Consider the following 16,314-nt stretch of genomic DNA (forward strand, 5'->3'; position numbering starts at 1 on the left):
AGGCATGATCTCAGACTGCACAGCTCATGGTTCTGATTTCTTCGTTCTTCTATACACACATCTCTAGATCACACATTAGAGATTTTTTTAAATCTCTTTTTTCATCTGCGAAACTGCTTTGTTTAAATATGAGAATATAGCTTTTTGATTTATTTGGAATTCTGGGTCTTCAGTCATGAAATGAATGAAAATAAAAGAACTTTTTTTTTTAAGTCCATATACTCAATACAATTTTCTCTAAGCTTTTCGGTAAAAGTTAAAATAATTTTAAAATGTGTTTTGAGGGGCACCTAGCTGGCTCATAGAAGAGCATGCGACTCTTGGTCTTGGGGTTGTGAGTTTGAGCCCCACATTGGCTGTTGCAATTACTTAAATAAACTTAAAAAAATGTTTAAGTGTGTTTTGAGAAGTTTCCTAAGTTTTGAAATGACTGTATAAAAAGATCCTTAAGCTGCATGATATTGTATGTTGATCTCTTTCCAATTTAGAGTGTGGTAACTCACATACAAGACTCAGAACTGAGGTGATGGGAAAATTAAAATGAGTAGGGATGAAGACACACTGAGAGAGACCTACATGAAACAAAGGGGAAAACCCAAAAAACAAAAAAAACTGTTTGCTGTTCAAGTAGCCATGAAATATGCACTTTATTTAGGATTCTAGAATTGAGCAACACCAGAGAGCTGAGAAAAATGGGGCCAGTGCCCAAGAAAAAGTCAGCAACACAATTGCTTAAAAAGCCAGGGAGATGAGAACATTTGTGAGCAGGAAACTGCAAGCTAGGCTTTTCCCTCATTCTATATGGTGTGGGGAGTTTTTCATTAGAAATTGTCATTCAGGGGGCGCCTGGGTGGCACAGCGGTTAAGCGTCTGCCTTCGGCTCAGGGCATGATCCCGGCGTTAGGGGATCGAGCCCCACGTCAGGCTCCTCTGCTGGGAGCCTGCTTCTTCCTCTCCCACTCCCCCTGCTTGTGTTCCCTCTCTCGCTGGCTGTCTCTATCTCTGTCGGATAAATAAATAAAATCTTTTAAAAAAAAATTGTCATTCAGTTTTAATGCCAACAGATGCAGAAAACCTAGAGTCCAGAAAAGAAAATAAGTAATTGGAATTACTCTGATAGGAACAAAGTGGTGCAATCTGCAAACATGAAACTGGGGACAATATAATTTAACAGAGACCCCAAATGAGAATCTCAGGCTGAGACGCTTCTGTTCTGTGGCATCACCACTGTGGTATGGATGGAACATGGGAGGACACGGACGGCGCCTGGGCTCCCGGGCACACCACACTGCAGGACGTTTCTGTACGTGACGTCCAAGGAAGTCATCAGCAAGGTCTGCCTTGACCCCCAAAACTGAAGAATAGAAATACGCATCTCCGCATTTGGGAGAACACGAAACCGCCGTCAGTGGCTGAGGAGGGATGATGGTAGGCGTGAAACGGAATGGTGGAGCCAAATCACAGATGACGAAAAGGCAGTAGGAGAAGGATGAAGACATTCTGTCGTCTTCCTGGGGAAGAGAACAATCTGATCCTCAAGCGACTTGGAAACACTCAAATGCTTGGGGAGGGGTGGAGGCTGACGTCTACTTGTTCCGTGAATTAGGGCAAAGAAGCTGTATGTTTTCTTTCTTTCTTTTCTTTTTTAAAGATATTTATTTATTTATTTGAGAGAGAGAGCACGAGGTGGGGGAGGGCCAGAGGGAGAAGCAGACTCCCCACTGAGCAGGGAGCCCCACGTGGGACTCGATCCTGGGACTCCGGGATCATGACCTGAGCTAAAGGCAGACGCTTAACCGACTGAGCCAGCCAGGTGCCCAGCTGTACATTCTCTGAAAGATGGCTTATGTGGGCCTTTTCTCTCCCAGGAAAAGACACGTGAGACATGTTTGAGCAGTAAGTTGTGGACAAACTTCCCTTGAAAATTATTTTTAAATTATCTTAGCTGCAGAACTCCTCCAATCATATACTCGCAGGTAAGGTGACTTTAAAAAGTCCCATTCAGTCCATCTGACAATATAACTATTTTGTAGACTTTGATTCTCCTTTAATTCTTAATTTTCCCCCTTTGCAAGATAAGGTTGATATGATTAAATCCAGGTGATACAGTAACAGCTCAGTAAGTAATAGCAACTTATGATGATGATTAGATTAAAAGGTTATTTAAAAAGGCATAAGAATAAAATACAATTTATTAAAGGGATATTGTACACATATGGACGTCTTAAGTATTTCAACACCATAGCAATACTAAACCGTGTTTAATTTCTTCATGTATAAAAAGATGTGCTGAAAGATACATGCCTCTTCAGTTTTTATTTTATTGGGTATGGCTATAAGTGACACCCTTCTCTAGAAAAGCAAACGGCAAAGCGTCACACAGAGTACAGATATCCTAAGTTCAATCACATAGGCATTTCTCCAGTCTGCCCTTGAGGAGAACTTCGAATCTTTGCTCAATTCTAAACATTCAACAAAATGCTGGGACCTCTTGGGAAATTAACCAATCCTTTGTTTTCCTAGAACTAACTTTCTGTTTATTAAAGTATTGTTATATTTCAGACCCAAATGAAGCCCTCTGCTAAAAGGACAACTTAGGTTCAGTCTGAAAATAAAGCGTTCTACAGTGTTTTCAAGTATTTTAGAAGATGCGCCACTTCTGATAAAAAGCCGTGTTATATAAACGGTAACATCACGTGAGTGTAGACAGGCAGCACACGACAGATTCCTCTAAGGGGAATGATTTCTAGGATGTGTGTAATCCCGGCATGGAGTGATGATGGGAATAATTTGCCTTTAAAATCCTACCAGTTGATTAAAAGGGAGAAGACGCTAAGCTAGACGCCAGTTTTGTGTAGAGATGAATCTATGCAAGCCTGCTTTCTGCTCGGGGAATTCGGAAGCCCAGCATTAGCTGCTGGCACAGGGTAACATTTTACAGCACTGAACAAATGATGGAGAAACTGGCCTATCCCGTTGGATGCAAGAACGTGCTGATACCTAAACATGGGACATTTTTACAAAAGCTGCACTTAGAAATCCACTCAGTGTTCTGCTTTTCAGTTTGAATGCATTTTTCTCTTCCATCAACACAGGTTCCTGCTGAAAACCAGAGACTATATAAATAAAGCTGCTGTGTTCTGGACCATCAAGCAGGGCTGAGTAGATTCGAGAAAGTACTAATGGGCCTCCTGGCACTTCGCCCTCAGCTAAGTCTGTGTTAAAATGTTTCACCCGCCACCCCTGCTGCCCCCCGGCTTCTGCTCTCCCTCCAAGACCGCGTGACAGCTAGTTGCGATCCAAAGCTGGAGGTTTTCTCCCAAAGGCAAGCCCGAGGAGGCGGCCACCTCAGTGGCCCGAGGTCAGAGGCTCTGGGCTGAACGCACACTCACCTGCCCTGACACCTCTACGTGTTCCCGAGGGCTATCATTTAGACACCCCTGCCCAGGGAGCATCCCAGGGAAGATCTCAACTCACTTGAGAGCCTTTCTCCGAAACAGGTTTGGAAGGGGAGAAGAGAAAGGAGAGCACTGGAACAAGAAGGCCTCCGAACAAGACAAAAGCTGTGTGCAGAGCAGTCCAGGGCTGCCGGGGGCCAGTGGTCAGCTTCTAAAAAGTCAAGGGTTAACGTTGCCATTCGAAGGCCACCCCTCGAGATCCTGAATTTTCTGCCTTGGCTCACTGCAAATCGCTATTTTCAGGGACAGTTTACCTAAGTTGGAATTAGACTTCTGAGTCTTTACTCATATGGACTCCTCTCTAAATTTCAAAACATTTCAGATACTCCCCAAAGAAACTCTTTCTACAATAAATAAAAACAAAGGTTTGGGGTTTGCAGAATTTTCTGGGGCTTCTGTATTTTTCTTAGCCCAGATCAAACCGAAGAGGTTATAAATATCCAGAACTGATCTATGGATAAATTGGAAGTGACACTTATTACAGATACATCCCATTTATGAGGTAGTCCGATTCCTCCGACGTAATGGGACGAGCTTTCTTCAGTTTCTGTTTCACCAGGCGCAGTCGGCAAGCAACCATGAGAAGCAGCAGCGCCGTGATGGCCAAGCCCAGGGCCAGCGGGAGCACCGCACCTGCGAGGCGGGTAGAGACGAACAGGGCAGGTCAGTGATCAGCCGCACTAAAGCTGCGGGCTCCTGTGTGGTAAGCGCCTCGCGGGCACCGTCGTGGTTCATCCGAACGACTCCCCCGCGTAGCACCTGTACTGTCACCATCTTACAGACGAACTCAGTGCCAGATTAAGTCACGGGTCTAAGGGCACACGGTCCGTAAAGGGCAGGTGTAGTCCCCGAGCCCCATGCTGCGCCGGGTCCCTACGACGTGTGCGGAGCGTCGGTGGGCCCCCGGTCGTCGCCCGACCCCCTCGGCCCCGCTCTAACAGACTCTGTGAACAGACAGCGGTGAAGCCGTGGCCCCCACAGGATTGGTGTTCCTCGTAGTCCCGGATTACACGGGGGTCCGTCCATGACCATTCTCTCGAAGTAAGTCCGGACTAACTCCCGACTCCTGGTACTGGTTAGGGCTTCAAGAGATTGCTTTTCTTCCTAAATCCAGAGAACCTACCCTCAGCAGGTGAGAGCCGGCTTCGAACCAGGCCGGCGTCAGTCCGGCTAAGGGCCCCCGAAGAGAAAAAGCTCTCTAGTTCACCCTCACAGGTCTCTCCGGGGGTGGGTCCCAGACACCCGGCCGAGGAGCCAGAAGCAGGCTTCCGAGGCCAGCAGAACCTGGAAGGGACAAGGTGTGCCCGGGGGTCTTCCTTATCAGGCGGCAGGCTCTATTCTTAGGCTGAGCTGCTCTGGAGTCAGCCCAGGCTTGGAGGCGATACGGTGGAGCTATTTTAGCTGCCGGGGTCTTGCCAACTCGTGCAGTTAGAGGGATAAAAATGCCCATCGTGGGGCGCCTGGGTGGCACAGCGGTTAAGTGTCTGCCTTTGGCTCAGGGCGTGATCCCGTGTTACGGGATCGAGCCCCACATCAGGCTCCTCCGCTATGAGCCTGCCTCTTCCTCTCCCGCTCCCCCTGCTTGTGTTCCCTCTCTCACTGGCTGTCTCTGTCTCTGTCAAATAAATAAATAAAATCTTAAAAAAAAAAATGCCCATCGCATAAGCTGCTCCTGTAACCCTTCATCTCGTTCCTTTCTTCACTCACGCAGCGCTCAGTAAGAGCCACGTGCCCCACGCTGAGCGGGGTGCTGGCGACCCAAGACGATAAGCCACGAGACTGAGTCCCCGCCCTGTTCTAAGTGCCTTTTTTTTTCTTTTAAAGAATGATTTTTTAAAAAAGAGATTGATTTATTTATTTTAGGCAGAGAGAAAGACGAGTCTTAAGCAGACTCCACGCTCAGCGTGGAGCCGACACAGGGCTGGATCCCATGACCCCGAGATCATGACCTGAGCCAAAACCAAGAGGGGGACGCCGAACTGACGAGCCACCCGGGCGCCCGCCCTTCTAAGCGCTTTACGGTATAAATCATTTAATTCTCACAGCCACCATAGGAGTCGGTACCGTCATTAGACCCATTTTGCAAATGAAGGGACTGCAACATCAGGAACGAAGCGACGGGTCTGAGCTTGGAAGGTCAGCAGGGGAATGAGGGCAGGGCCCCAGGCCGCGCAGCTCCGCCCCACCCCCTACAGAACTTCTCCAGAAGGGAAATGCGATCGTGAGTCTCAACGACTTCAGGTCTGGCAGACAAACACTTAAATGAAAAAACACCATTAAGTATTACAATTACGATAATAGAATTAGATACGAAGTGCAGACGTGAAGGAGCGGTGAAGGAGCGGCTCCTGTATCCGGTTCGCAGGCTTTTTGCTCCAGTGGTTTAAATGTATGATGGGTGGGTAGGGGAGATAAGTTTACTTTCTGACATTTTTGGATTGAGATGTCTATACGTGATCCAGGTAGAATTTTCTTTAGGTTTCTGGAAATTTTTTTTTTTTTTAAAGATTTATTTATTTGCGAGAGAGAGGGCGAGAGAGAGCACGTGCCCAGGGCAGCAGGGGAGGGACAGAGGGAGAGAGAGAGAATCTCAAGCAGACTCCCTGCTGAGTGAGGAGCAGATCTCACAACCCAGAGACCATGACCTGAGCCGACATCAAGAGTCAGATGCTTAACTGACTGAGCCACCCAGACGCCCATAGGTTTCTGGATTATTTGGGCCTAAATAGATGAGTCTTTAGCGTCAAGGTCGTGGGTGCAGCCGCAAAGTGGCTGAGATTGCCAGAGAGAAAGGGAGAAGAGGGAGGGCCAGGAGTGAGGCCCCAGGAAACACCAACATTTCAGAGGGCAGACAAAAGACAACCTAAGAGAACAGAAAGAGAGGGATCGGAGAAGTGGCAGGGCAGCCAAGGGAGAGGGGAGTCTTGGAAGCACCGGGAAGAGACTATTTCCAGGAAGCACTTGGCTGAACCGAATGCTAAGAAGAGGTCAAGTGGGGTGAAGGCCGGAGAGGCCAATGGACTTAGCAATCAGAATTCATTTACAGGGACACTGAAGACTGAGGGATGCTATTTTGTTTCTATGTGTTGGCAGAGATCTGAATGTGTCTGCAGCTGTTGGGGGAATAAGCCAGCAGAGAAACAGATTAAAAACATAGGAGAGTTAATCAATGAAGGAGAATCGGACCTGAGAAGATTAGGGGCTGGTATCAAGCTCAGGGGGAGACTGACCTTGGAAAGAGAGGCACTCCTTCGTTTAGTACTGAAGGAAAGGAAGCAGGGTGGGTGCAAACGGATGAGTGTTCACGTTTGGGGATGAGTAGCTGGGGACGCTCACTCTGCTTGTTCAGGGCAGGGAGAGGACCAGAGGCTGCCGCCCTTCCAAGTGTGTGTGATCTGCGTAAGGATGAGCCCTCGTGCTTAGGCCGGGGGGAAGGGGGCTGTGCCTGAAGACCCCAATCCCAGGTCTGGGGTGCAGATGCAGCTATGGGAACAGCAGAGCAGACATATAATCTTGCGGAATTTTCTATTTGTCAAGTCAGAGATGAGGTGGCTAAACTGTCAAATTGATTCCTGTTTAATGCTTTGAATGCAAGGAAAATGAGATCTCCCATAAAGAACTTGCTAGAATACTGTCAATTATTCCAGACTTCGGTACTCATTTGGCATGGTTTCTTCATTGTCTTTAGATTTAAAATTTTCTAACCCCTTATAAAACACATCATGATATAAGTTTCTCAGGAACCAGCTAAGGAGATGAACTGGGGTATCCTGCTCGTATCAGTGGGAGTGACATTCGTAACACATAACTGGACGGGGCAGGGGCAGGTAGAATGGAGACCCTCTGCATAGAACCAGGCAGGCCTAGTTTCCCTTTATGTGTCCATGGAGGACAGAGCCCTTTCTATTCAAATATCGGGGGACGGGGTAAGTCCAGCAGGCCAGCTGACCGAGCAACATGTAGGTACTCGAGGTCTGGTTTATTCTGGCCATCTGTTGGTTAATGGTTATACTTTGATGTTGTCCAGAGTTTACAAAGAAAGCTCTAGGGTGAAAAGAAAGGCTTCTCCATGTTTAGATCTGTAATTTAAGAATCATCTTTTGTTCTCCTGAATCTTCTTTTACTAATTGTTTGTGGGACTTAGGATTAAAACCTACCTTTCTACAGAACTATGTCGAAAGTGTTTTCTTTCTAGTTAAAAACCACCCAAATCATGGAATTATGGTATTCTTCTGTACTCACTAAATATTCCCTTGACCTCCAACACTGTCCTCACTCCTGCTGTCTTCGGTCTTTACCGCTAGAGCAGCTGGGGAGAACTAGGTGCGCTAAGATCTTTATTCTTATATCATGACTAACTCAAGCATAATGGCCACCATTTATCTGGCTCATTGTATGAGCCACGCAGTGTGCTAAGTGGTTTATATAATTGTCCCATTCATCCTCCCTAACAACTCTGAGGCAGGGATAGCTGTTCCCTCCATCACACAAACGCGGAGACTAGGGTCCAGAGCGAGAAATTCGCCCGCCCCAGGTCACAGGGTTCGTGGTGAAGCAAGGGTTTGAACCTTGGCATCGGATTCTAAAGCTGTGTTCTTAACCCCTGTGCCGTGAGTATTACTCTTCCCACAGAATGTTCCACCCGGGAGGGAATGATAATCTAGTCCAATCAACTTATAAAAGAGGAATCCAAGGTCCAAAGATGTGAGGTTACTAGTTTAAGAGCCCGGCGACGCAGCATGACAGAGGAGGTGAGCCCGACAGAGGAGGTGAGAATCCCATGGTTCTTCTGACCCACAGATCTTGTCGCGGACTCTTGCAGCGTCATCTGATAACTGCAGCTAGAGGATAAGTGATTCTGCCAATGTTCATACTCGGCAATGAATTTCCAAGTTACACATTTACCTGTTTCTGGGGCTGGGTGTTCCCCTCCTCCTCGATCGCTCTTGGACTCAAAAACGTACTTTCCCTCTTTTCTGTTCTTCCCTGAGGGACCACGATCTACAGAAAACAAATAGAACATATGAAGGTACGGCAGAAACTTCAGGAAACAGACATGAAAATACGGCCGTATTTACTTTTTTAGGATGGATTTAAAGGACTTACAGAATTTATTTCTCTAGTAAACCTAGGTCTGTGTGGGATACTAATAGCTAACGTGACCGGTTTAGTAACGCGGAGGACGGGCTCGGAACAAAACCGCCGGCAGAGAAAGGGGAAGAGGCACACAGCACCAGGAGTCCTTCAGGTGCCCTGACTCTGGAGGAGGAAGGAGAGGCCTCAGCTGGAAAAGTCAAGGGTAATGCCTGGACTTCATACCACGGAAAGCAGAAGCAGTCCACAAAGGTTTACAGTGAGCCGGTGCCTGGTGGCTCAGTTGGTTAAGCGACTGCCTTCAGCTCAGGTCATGATCTCAGGGTCCTGGGATCAAGTCCCACATCGGGCTCCCTGCTCAGGGAGGAATCTGCTTCTTCCTCTGAACCTCCCCTCTCTCGTGCTCTCTCTCATTCTCTCTTAAATAGATAAATAAGATCTTAAAAAAAAAAAAAAAAAGAACAGTGAGCATACATAAGGCACTCAGACATGCTGTCTGACTTTTGCACCTCAACCCTACTTGGCAGGTATTCATTGCTTCATCACATGTTCTGGTTTGGTCAGAGAGGCTTGGCACCTGCCCAGGTTCTTTCGAGTAGTAAGTGGGTCATGGGGCTGGGGTTTCTTTCTTTCTTTATATTAATTTCTTGAGAGAGAGAGAGAGAGGGAGAGTGTGCAAGTGAGCGGGGTGGGGGCAGGGGAAGGTAAGTGCTGGGAGGAGCGGAGGGAGAGGAAGAGAGAGAACCTTAACCAGCTGAGCCGCCCGGTGCCCCAGGGCTGGGATTTTAAACTCAGGTGTGTCTAACCGCGTGTTGGCAGAACCCCGCCCTGGTGATGTAATGATGGGCTGTTAATTGCTCACTCTAGTCAGTTCTATTATACGGTTGAGAGCGATAGTGAGAAAGCAGATCTTAGGACTTTTCCGCCAGGTCTGATGAGCCGCAGTCGTACCACGGTATCATCTCCTATCTAGGAACTGACGGCATTTGTGTGCTTATTACAGTGACATACAGTGAGTCGTGACTCGTGGAGCTGCCCTCCTGCTGTGCTGTGACCTCAGGGGAGACTGCGGGATAATATAATTCTCAGTGACAGTATCTTAGAAATGATGAGGGGACATGAGGAATTTTACTGAGAAACAAAAACCAAATTTTGAAGCCTCTTTACTCATAGGTCATCAACAGGTATGTTCGTAACTCCTGCCATTGAAATCTGGCTACTTAAATGTAGTATTTATGAAATTCTTTGTAATTTGTGCTAGGGGGTATGCCTGGATTTACTAAGGATCGCAAAAATCAAGAGGATAATGGCAAATTGTGAAGTTATTGCAGGTACCTACTGGAAGCCGTGACATCCACCGATCGTAGCCGTCCCGGGCTAACGCCGTTAGAGAGAAGGGGCTGCAAATACTTCTCCTTCTTCACGGCATCCTGGACGATCCTTTTCACTCAGCCCCGCAAGCCATCTGTCTGCGTACTGCGCAGACCCTGTCCAGGATACCCTGTGAAATATCCCCGACTGTGGCCCCTCCTCTCTGTCCCCACGGCCACAGCCTCAGGTCTCTGTCACCTTTAACTCAAGCACTGCAATGGCCCACATTTGCTCACAGCCCAGCCTTCAGAGGGCTCCCTGCATTCGCCTGCACTTCTCCATGTTACTCTACGAGGACCCACCCAGGCCACCTGCACACAGCCAGCAATGTGTGGGCTGTCCTCCATAAACTCCCGGCCCAAAGAGAATGAGAAACGTGAGTACGGCGTAAGCAACTTCTTGTAGGCCAGAGAATCAGATTTAGCTTTCAAGTTGATGGCTATCATTGTCCCCTTGGCTGTGGTGTTGGAAGGCCCACTCCCATCCAGAACGGTGACGGGAGGGAAAGGAAGAGGAGCAGCCAGTGAGAGACTATACTCATGGACAAAGGGACAGCTGCCTGGAGCAGCGGGGACCTGTGTCCCAGTGGATGGGGACAGGGACTACTAAATTTAAGCCACTGAGGCTGGCAGAGCACTGAGGCCATTGAGAACCTGGGCTGTCTGTCCTCCACATGGCAAGCTGATTTCAACCCCTTTGGATTTTGTGCACCAAAATTCAAAATGAGTTTTGGGGCCGATATAGGGTTGTCAGTTTTTATTTTGCCAACTAAAGACATTGAAAGAAATGGCCATTTACGAAGGCCATTGCCTTCACTTCGTTATAAAGTGAGGAAATGTGTAAACCCTCAAAACATGGTTTATTTATTTATTTTTTTAAAGATATTATCTATTTATTTGAGAGAGACAACAAGAGTGGAAGGAATAAAGGGGAAGGGAGAGAGAGAACCTCAAGCAGACTTCACACTGAGCGTGGAGCCCGATGTGGGACTCAACCCCAGAACCCTGAGATCATGACCTGAGCTGAAGCCAAGAGTCGGACGCTTAACCGACTGAGCCACCCACGTGCCCCACATGAAGAGTTTAATACATAAAAAGGACAGCTCTTTAAATTGAATAAATTTAGCCTTATAAAAAACAGGCTGCTTTGTCCTTATTTTTCTCATTTTGCCATGAATGGACAAACGCTTTATTATGGGCGGGTACTGATCCTTCCTCTACTGGCTTTGGGACTAAATTCGGTTACCCCCCTTCTTGACTCCACCTGTCCGGATGCCTCAGCACGGCTTTCGCGGTCCTCCATATTGCCCTCGATTCCCGACAAACACCCTTCCCTTTGGGAAGCTGGGATCCCCTGCTTCAATAATTGTCATTCCCAAACCCATTTGCTCATGCAATTAGTTAGAACCCTTGTTTTCCGTGTATTCAAACTCTTTCTGCCCATTCCACAGAACACAGTGGAACGTCCATGCCTGTCACAGCCGGGGCTGCCTGTCCACAAGGCACAATGGGCACAGAGCCTGCAAAAATGTTTCAATTTGATTTCTCTTAAAATTACAAGAGCACAATGGATATGATAATAGTGAATCTAGCCTGTGTTATATTAATCTCTATACCAACGCAGTCATAAAGCAAAATGTTTTTTTATGGGCCAAGGAAAGTCATAGTGCAGATCTACAAGTAGCCAACCCCAACTTCCCCAGCACCCACAGATCTCTTCGTTCGGAGCTTCTGATGTCCAAACAGAAAGAACTATACGAGCAGGTCTTAAGGGCACGGCAGCTGTTTCCTGTCTCTGCAGCTAAGAGAAAAGGCCCTTGAACTCAGTGAGGCTTGCTGCTGAAGCCATCATCCCCCTGGGGTTGGTATTAGACGCTGAGTTAAATTCTGGCTTTATTACCTACTAGCTGCGTGACCTAGTCTAAGTTCTTCATCTCTCTGTGTCTCACTGTCTTCATCCATACAATGTGGCTACGATTTCTGCACATCACCAGGTTGCTATGAAGACCCAAGAAGTGCACAGCGACGGGCACTCAGGAGCCGTCTCTCCAATAACAAATCTGCAAGTGGGAAGATCACGTGGCTGAGAACTCGTGTCCTACTTTTTAAAAATAATGAGCCAGGAATAAAAACACCAACATTTACCAGCCTCCAGTTCTTTTCAGAGGATTAACTAGTCCGTCTTTTACCCAATGGAAAAATATAAAATATCTACACTCACAATCCCCCCACCCCTGTCTCTTTCCAACAAAGAGGAGAGATTGTTCACCCTAATTCTGGGGAGGAACTCGGTATTGGGGCCACCACTGCACTGCTTTTATTTTTTATTTGATTAACTGTCTTACAGGCTTGGCACTCTCGTCCGAGCATCCTGGTGAATGCCACTGCCCTCGAATGCTCGGGCAAAACTTCATCAGGCGTGAACAGCTACTGAGAGACCTAGGTTATGTTTACATACAATGTCTTACACTGTCCTCGAAGCAACACTGTGAGAAGATACTGTTATCCTCTCTATTCATTACCGGGCACCGAGTAACTGGTGGTGCTGGAATTAGAACGCGGAGCCGACCTCTGGATCAGGAGTGTTGCTACTGAGCCATACTGCTCTCGGAGCCACAGAGCCAAGAACTTAGAGTTGATACTGTATTTATTTACTCATATCTACAGTAATACATATCTACTATATTTATTTACTCAAATCAAAATACCCAGGCAAAATCACAAATTTAAGTATTTCCTTAGGCAGTCTGAGACAAAGGTCTATTAAGGGTGCAGCAGAGAAAGAAGTTACTCGCACTTAGAAAGGGGATCTTGCCTTGGAAATGGGTTCACGTGGAAAACTAAACAAATTCATTCTGCATCTTCAGTTGTCAACATTGAGGAGTATTTTCTTTTCTTTCTTTTTTTTTTTTTAGATTATTTATTTATTTATTTGACAGAGACAGCCAATGAGAGAGGGAATACAAGCAGCGGGAGTGGGAGAGGAAGAAGCAGGCTCCTAGTGGAGGAGCCTGACGTGGGGCTCAATCCCAGAACGCTGGGATCATGCCCTGAGCCAAAGGCAGATGCTTAACCACTGCGCCACCCAGGCGCCCCCAGGAGTATTTTCTTAACTGCTCTCACTCCTTGGGGAGAGGAAGCCAGCGCTGCAGGAGGCGGGAGGGATCAGGCATTCAGGAGAGGGCAGTGCACATAGGAGACTTAAGAAGACACCATGGCCACAGACTTCAGAATTTCCAGGGGATTTGCCCTATCCGAGTCAGTATTTGAAATGTGAATTTCTGTTTTCTACATTTCAGGGAGGAATTCGCTGTCATTTCCCAGACTGTCTGATTCACTTTTTCTAGACGTGTATGGAGCAGCAGAGAGAAGTTTCACTTCCACATGCCCTATGGCAGGCTCTAACCAGAGTGGCAAGTCAGAAGAAACAAGCAAAGTTGGCATTTGCTTTTGCAAATAACTCATTTCTAATGACCCTTTTAGAAAAGTTAATGTCTTAGGAAACTACTTTTCCTCTCTTCTGCATGACCTATTGTGTTATGCGTACGTGCACAGCAATGCATTCACAGGAGCTGGAAGGAGACTGTAAGTTGTTTTAGTTTTATTTTCAGTCACCATAGAACAAGCAGGCATGTTCTGGAAGGAAGGTGGAAATACCAGCTGGAAAAGTGGCTATAAGAAGGTCCTGCCTTCCGGAATGCTCTATGGCTTCCTGTGACCACCTGCCAACTAACAAAGACAATGTCTTTGTTACTCTTTGTCACTTTGTCACTATTTATCAGTAGTTCACCCTGCAAGACTGCAAAGTAGGTAAGCGGGAGCTCTCTTCAGGAAATGTTCTGGACTCTACTAGGATAAGATCCACCCATTTCAGAAAACAGTTGATTCCTGCTTTCATGTTGGAGCATAACAGGCTATTCAGCTACACTGCTTATCAGGCTTCCACAAATTCAAACTACCTTCCCAGCAATGTTGTTTTATAGTTTCAGGACGTTTCCTCAGTGAGAAAAGAGATAGTCCAGGGGCACCTGGGTGGCACAGCGGTTAAGCGTCTGCCTTTGGCTCAGGGCGTGATCCCGGCGTTGTGGGATCAAGCCCCACATCAGGCTCCTCTGCTGGGAGCCTGCTTCTTCCTCTCCCACTCCCCCTGCTTGTGTTCCCTCTCTCGCTGGCTGTCTCTATCTCTGTCAAATAAATAAATAAAATCTTAAAAAAAAAAAAAAAAAAAAAAGAGAGATAGTCCAGGATAACGAAAAGATGAAATACCCACGAAAAATACAGGGTACATGAAAAAAGCCTTTTGAACATCATTTATAAGGATATCCTGTTTGGATAAAACACCTCTGACAATAATGCAAAGGTCACAGTTGCTCACTGCAGCTACGGCCAGAGAGAAGCTAAAGGGCGAGGCTTCGGCACGTTTAGCGGGGGATGTGAGAGCGTGCAGACAGAGCCCCTGCAACCGTACAGAAACTGCACATTCCCCCAAGTCTGTGCTCCAGTCTGGATCCTAGGGAATCTGGTTGACCTGCTGCGCTGGACATGAATTCTCAAGTTTCAAGAAACTGTGACTGTGGAAACACCACTTTTCTAGCACTCCGCAGTGCGGGAAGTCGGATTTCTTTGCTCCGGCAGGGTCAGATATTACCATACTATTATTATATTCTTTCACCTTGCTAATGCGACAGATGAAAAACTGCATTTCATCACCTTCTGTACTACATTATCAGTATTAATCCTAGTATCTCTTTAACATTTCTTCAATGAGTTACGTTTCTTTTCTCCTCACTACATGTCTGTGGGGGAAGGAAGTGGCAGAAAACTTAGCTTGTCCATATTTATTGTACTTGCTGGTGATCCTTGTAAAGCCCGGCACAGCTTGCCAACAGTGATGGGTTTTTAAATCTAAATTTATGTTATGCCGGGTAGAGCATAACTTCACTCACATGAGATCGGAGGCTGGGGTGGTCTTCAGGATGGGGAGGGAGGAGGTAGTTGCTGTCTCAACAAACCACATGTTGTGAGGGCCCTTTCAAACATCTGCAAGGTTCTGTCCTTCTATTCCCACTTTCTCCACCCTGGACTTTCAAATATTATGTCTTCTTTCTTCACCCAGCCCCACCCACCTCCCCTCCAGTACCCATCAGTTTGTTCTCCGTATTTATGGATCTGTTTTTTTGTGTGTTTGCTTTGTTTCTTAAAAAAGTTTTTGTTTTTGATGGATAGGTAATAACACATGAATATACTCCTGAGAAAAATAAAAGTTTCATAAACATAACATGTTCCTAATTTTGTTAAAAGTGAATAAATGTCCAAAAAACTACTAGAACTGATAAATGAATTCAGTAAAGTTGCAGGATACCAAATTAATATACAGAAATCTATTGCATTTCTATATATTAATAATGAAATAGCAGAAAAAGAGATTAAGAAAAAAATCCCATTTATAATTGCACCAAAAAGAATAAAATATCTAGGAATAAATTTAATCCAGGAGGTGAAACACTTGAACTCTGAAAACTATAAAACACTGATGAAAGAAACTGACAGAAACAAATGGAAAAATATACCATGCTCATGGACTGAAAGAACAATATTGTTAGAATATCTATACTGCCTACAGTAATCCACAGATTTAATGCAATCCCTATCAAAATACCAATAGCATTTTTCATAAAACAAGAACAAGTAATCCTAAAATGTATATGGAGCCATGAAAAATCCCAAATAGCCAAAGCAATCTTGAGAAAGAAGAACAGAGCTGGAGGTATCACAATCCCAGATTTCAAGATATACTACAAAGCTGTGGCAATCAAAACAGTATGGTACCTGCAAAAAACAGACACATAAATCAATGGAACAGGATAGAAAATAAAAAAATAAACCCATGAGGGGCGCCTGGGTGGCACAGCGGTTAAGCGTCTGCCTTCGGCTCAGGGCATGATCCCGGCGTTATGGGATCGAGCCCCACATCAGGCTCTTCCACTATGAGCCTATTTCTTCCTCTCCCACTTCCCCTGCTTGTGTTCCCTCTCTCGCTGGCTGTCTCTCTCTCTGTCGAATAAATAAATAAAATCTTTAAAAAATAAATAAATAAATAAACCCATGGGGTGCCTGGGTGGCTCAGTTGGTTAAGAGTCTGCCTTTGACCCAGGTCATGATCCCAGGGTCCTGGGATCAAGCCCCAAGTTGGGCTGCCTGCTCAGCGGGGAGCCTGCTTCTCCCTCTCCCTCTGCCACTCCCCCTGCTTGTGCTCTCTCTCTCTGTCAAATGAATAAATAAAATCTTTAATAAAAAAATAAATAAAAAATAAACCCACAACTATATGGTTAAAGGAAGCAAGAATATACAGTAGGGGAAAAGACAGTTTCTTCAATACACGGGGCTGGGAA

General features: G+C 46.1%; 1 protein-coding gene across 2 annotated transcripts in view; it reads right to left on the reverse strand.

Moving 5' to 3' along the window:
• Nucleotides 1-628: 628 nt before the first annotated feature.
• Nucleotides 629-16,314, reverse strand: part of LRP11 (LDL receptor related protein 11) — a 46,510-nt gene continuing 30,824 nt past the window's right edge. For both annotated transcript variants that reach the window (XM_045805338.2, XM_045805337.2), the window contains 2 exons: nt 8,364-8,459; nt 629-4,091 (listed from right to left, as the gene is read on the reverse strand). In XM_045805338.2, coding sequence (XP_045661294.2) covers nt 3,937-4,091; nt 8,364-8,459 — 251 coding nt within the window. In that variant the 3' untranslated portion in view covers nt 629-3,936. The remainder of the gene's footprint in view (nt 4,092-8,363; nt 8,460-16,314) is intronic.

Source organism: Ursus americanus, chromosome 11, assembly GCF_024610735.1.
Source record: "Ursus americanus isolate L20-20 chromosome 11, mUrsAme1.1.p, whole genome shotgun sequence".
Taxonomy (NCBI): domain Eukaryota; kingdom Metazoa; phylum Chordata; class Mammalia; order Carnivora; family Ursidae; genus Ursus; species Ursus americanus.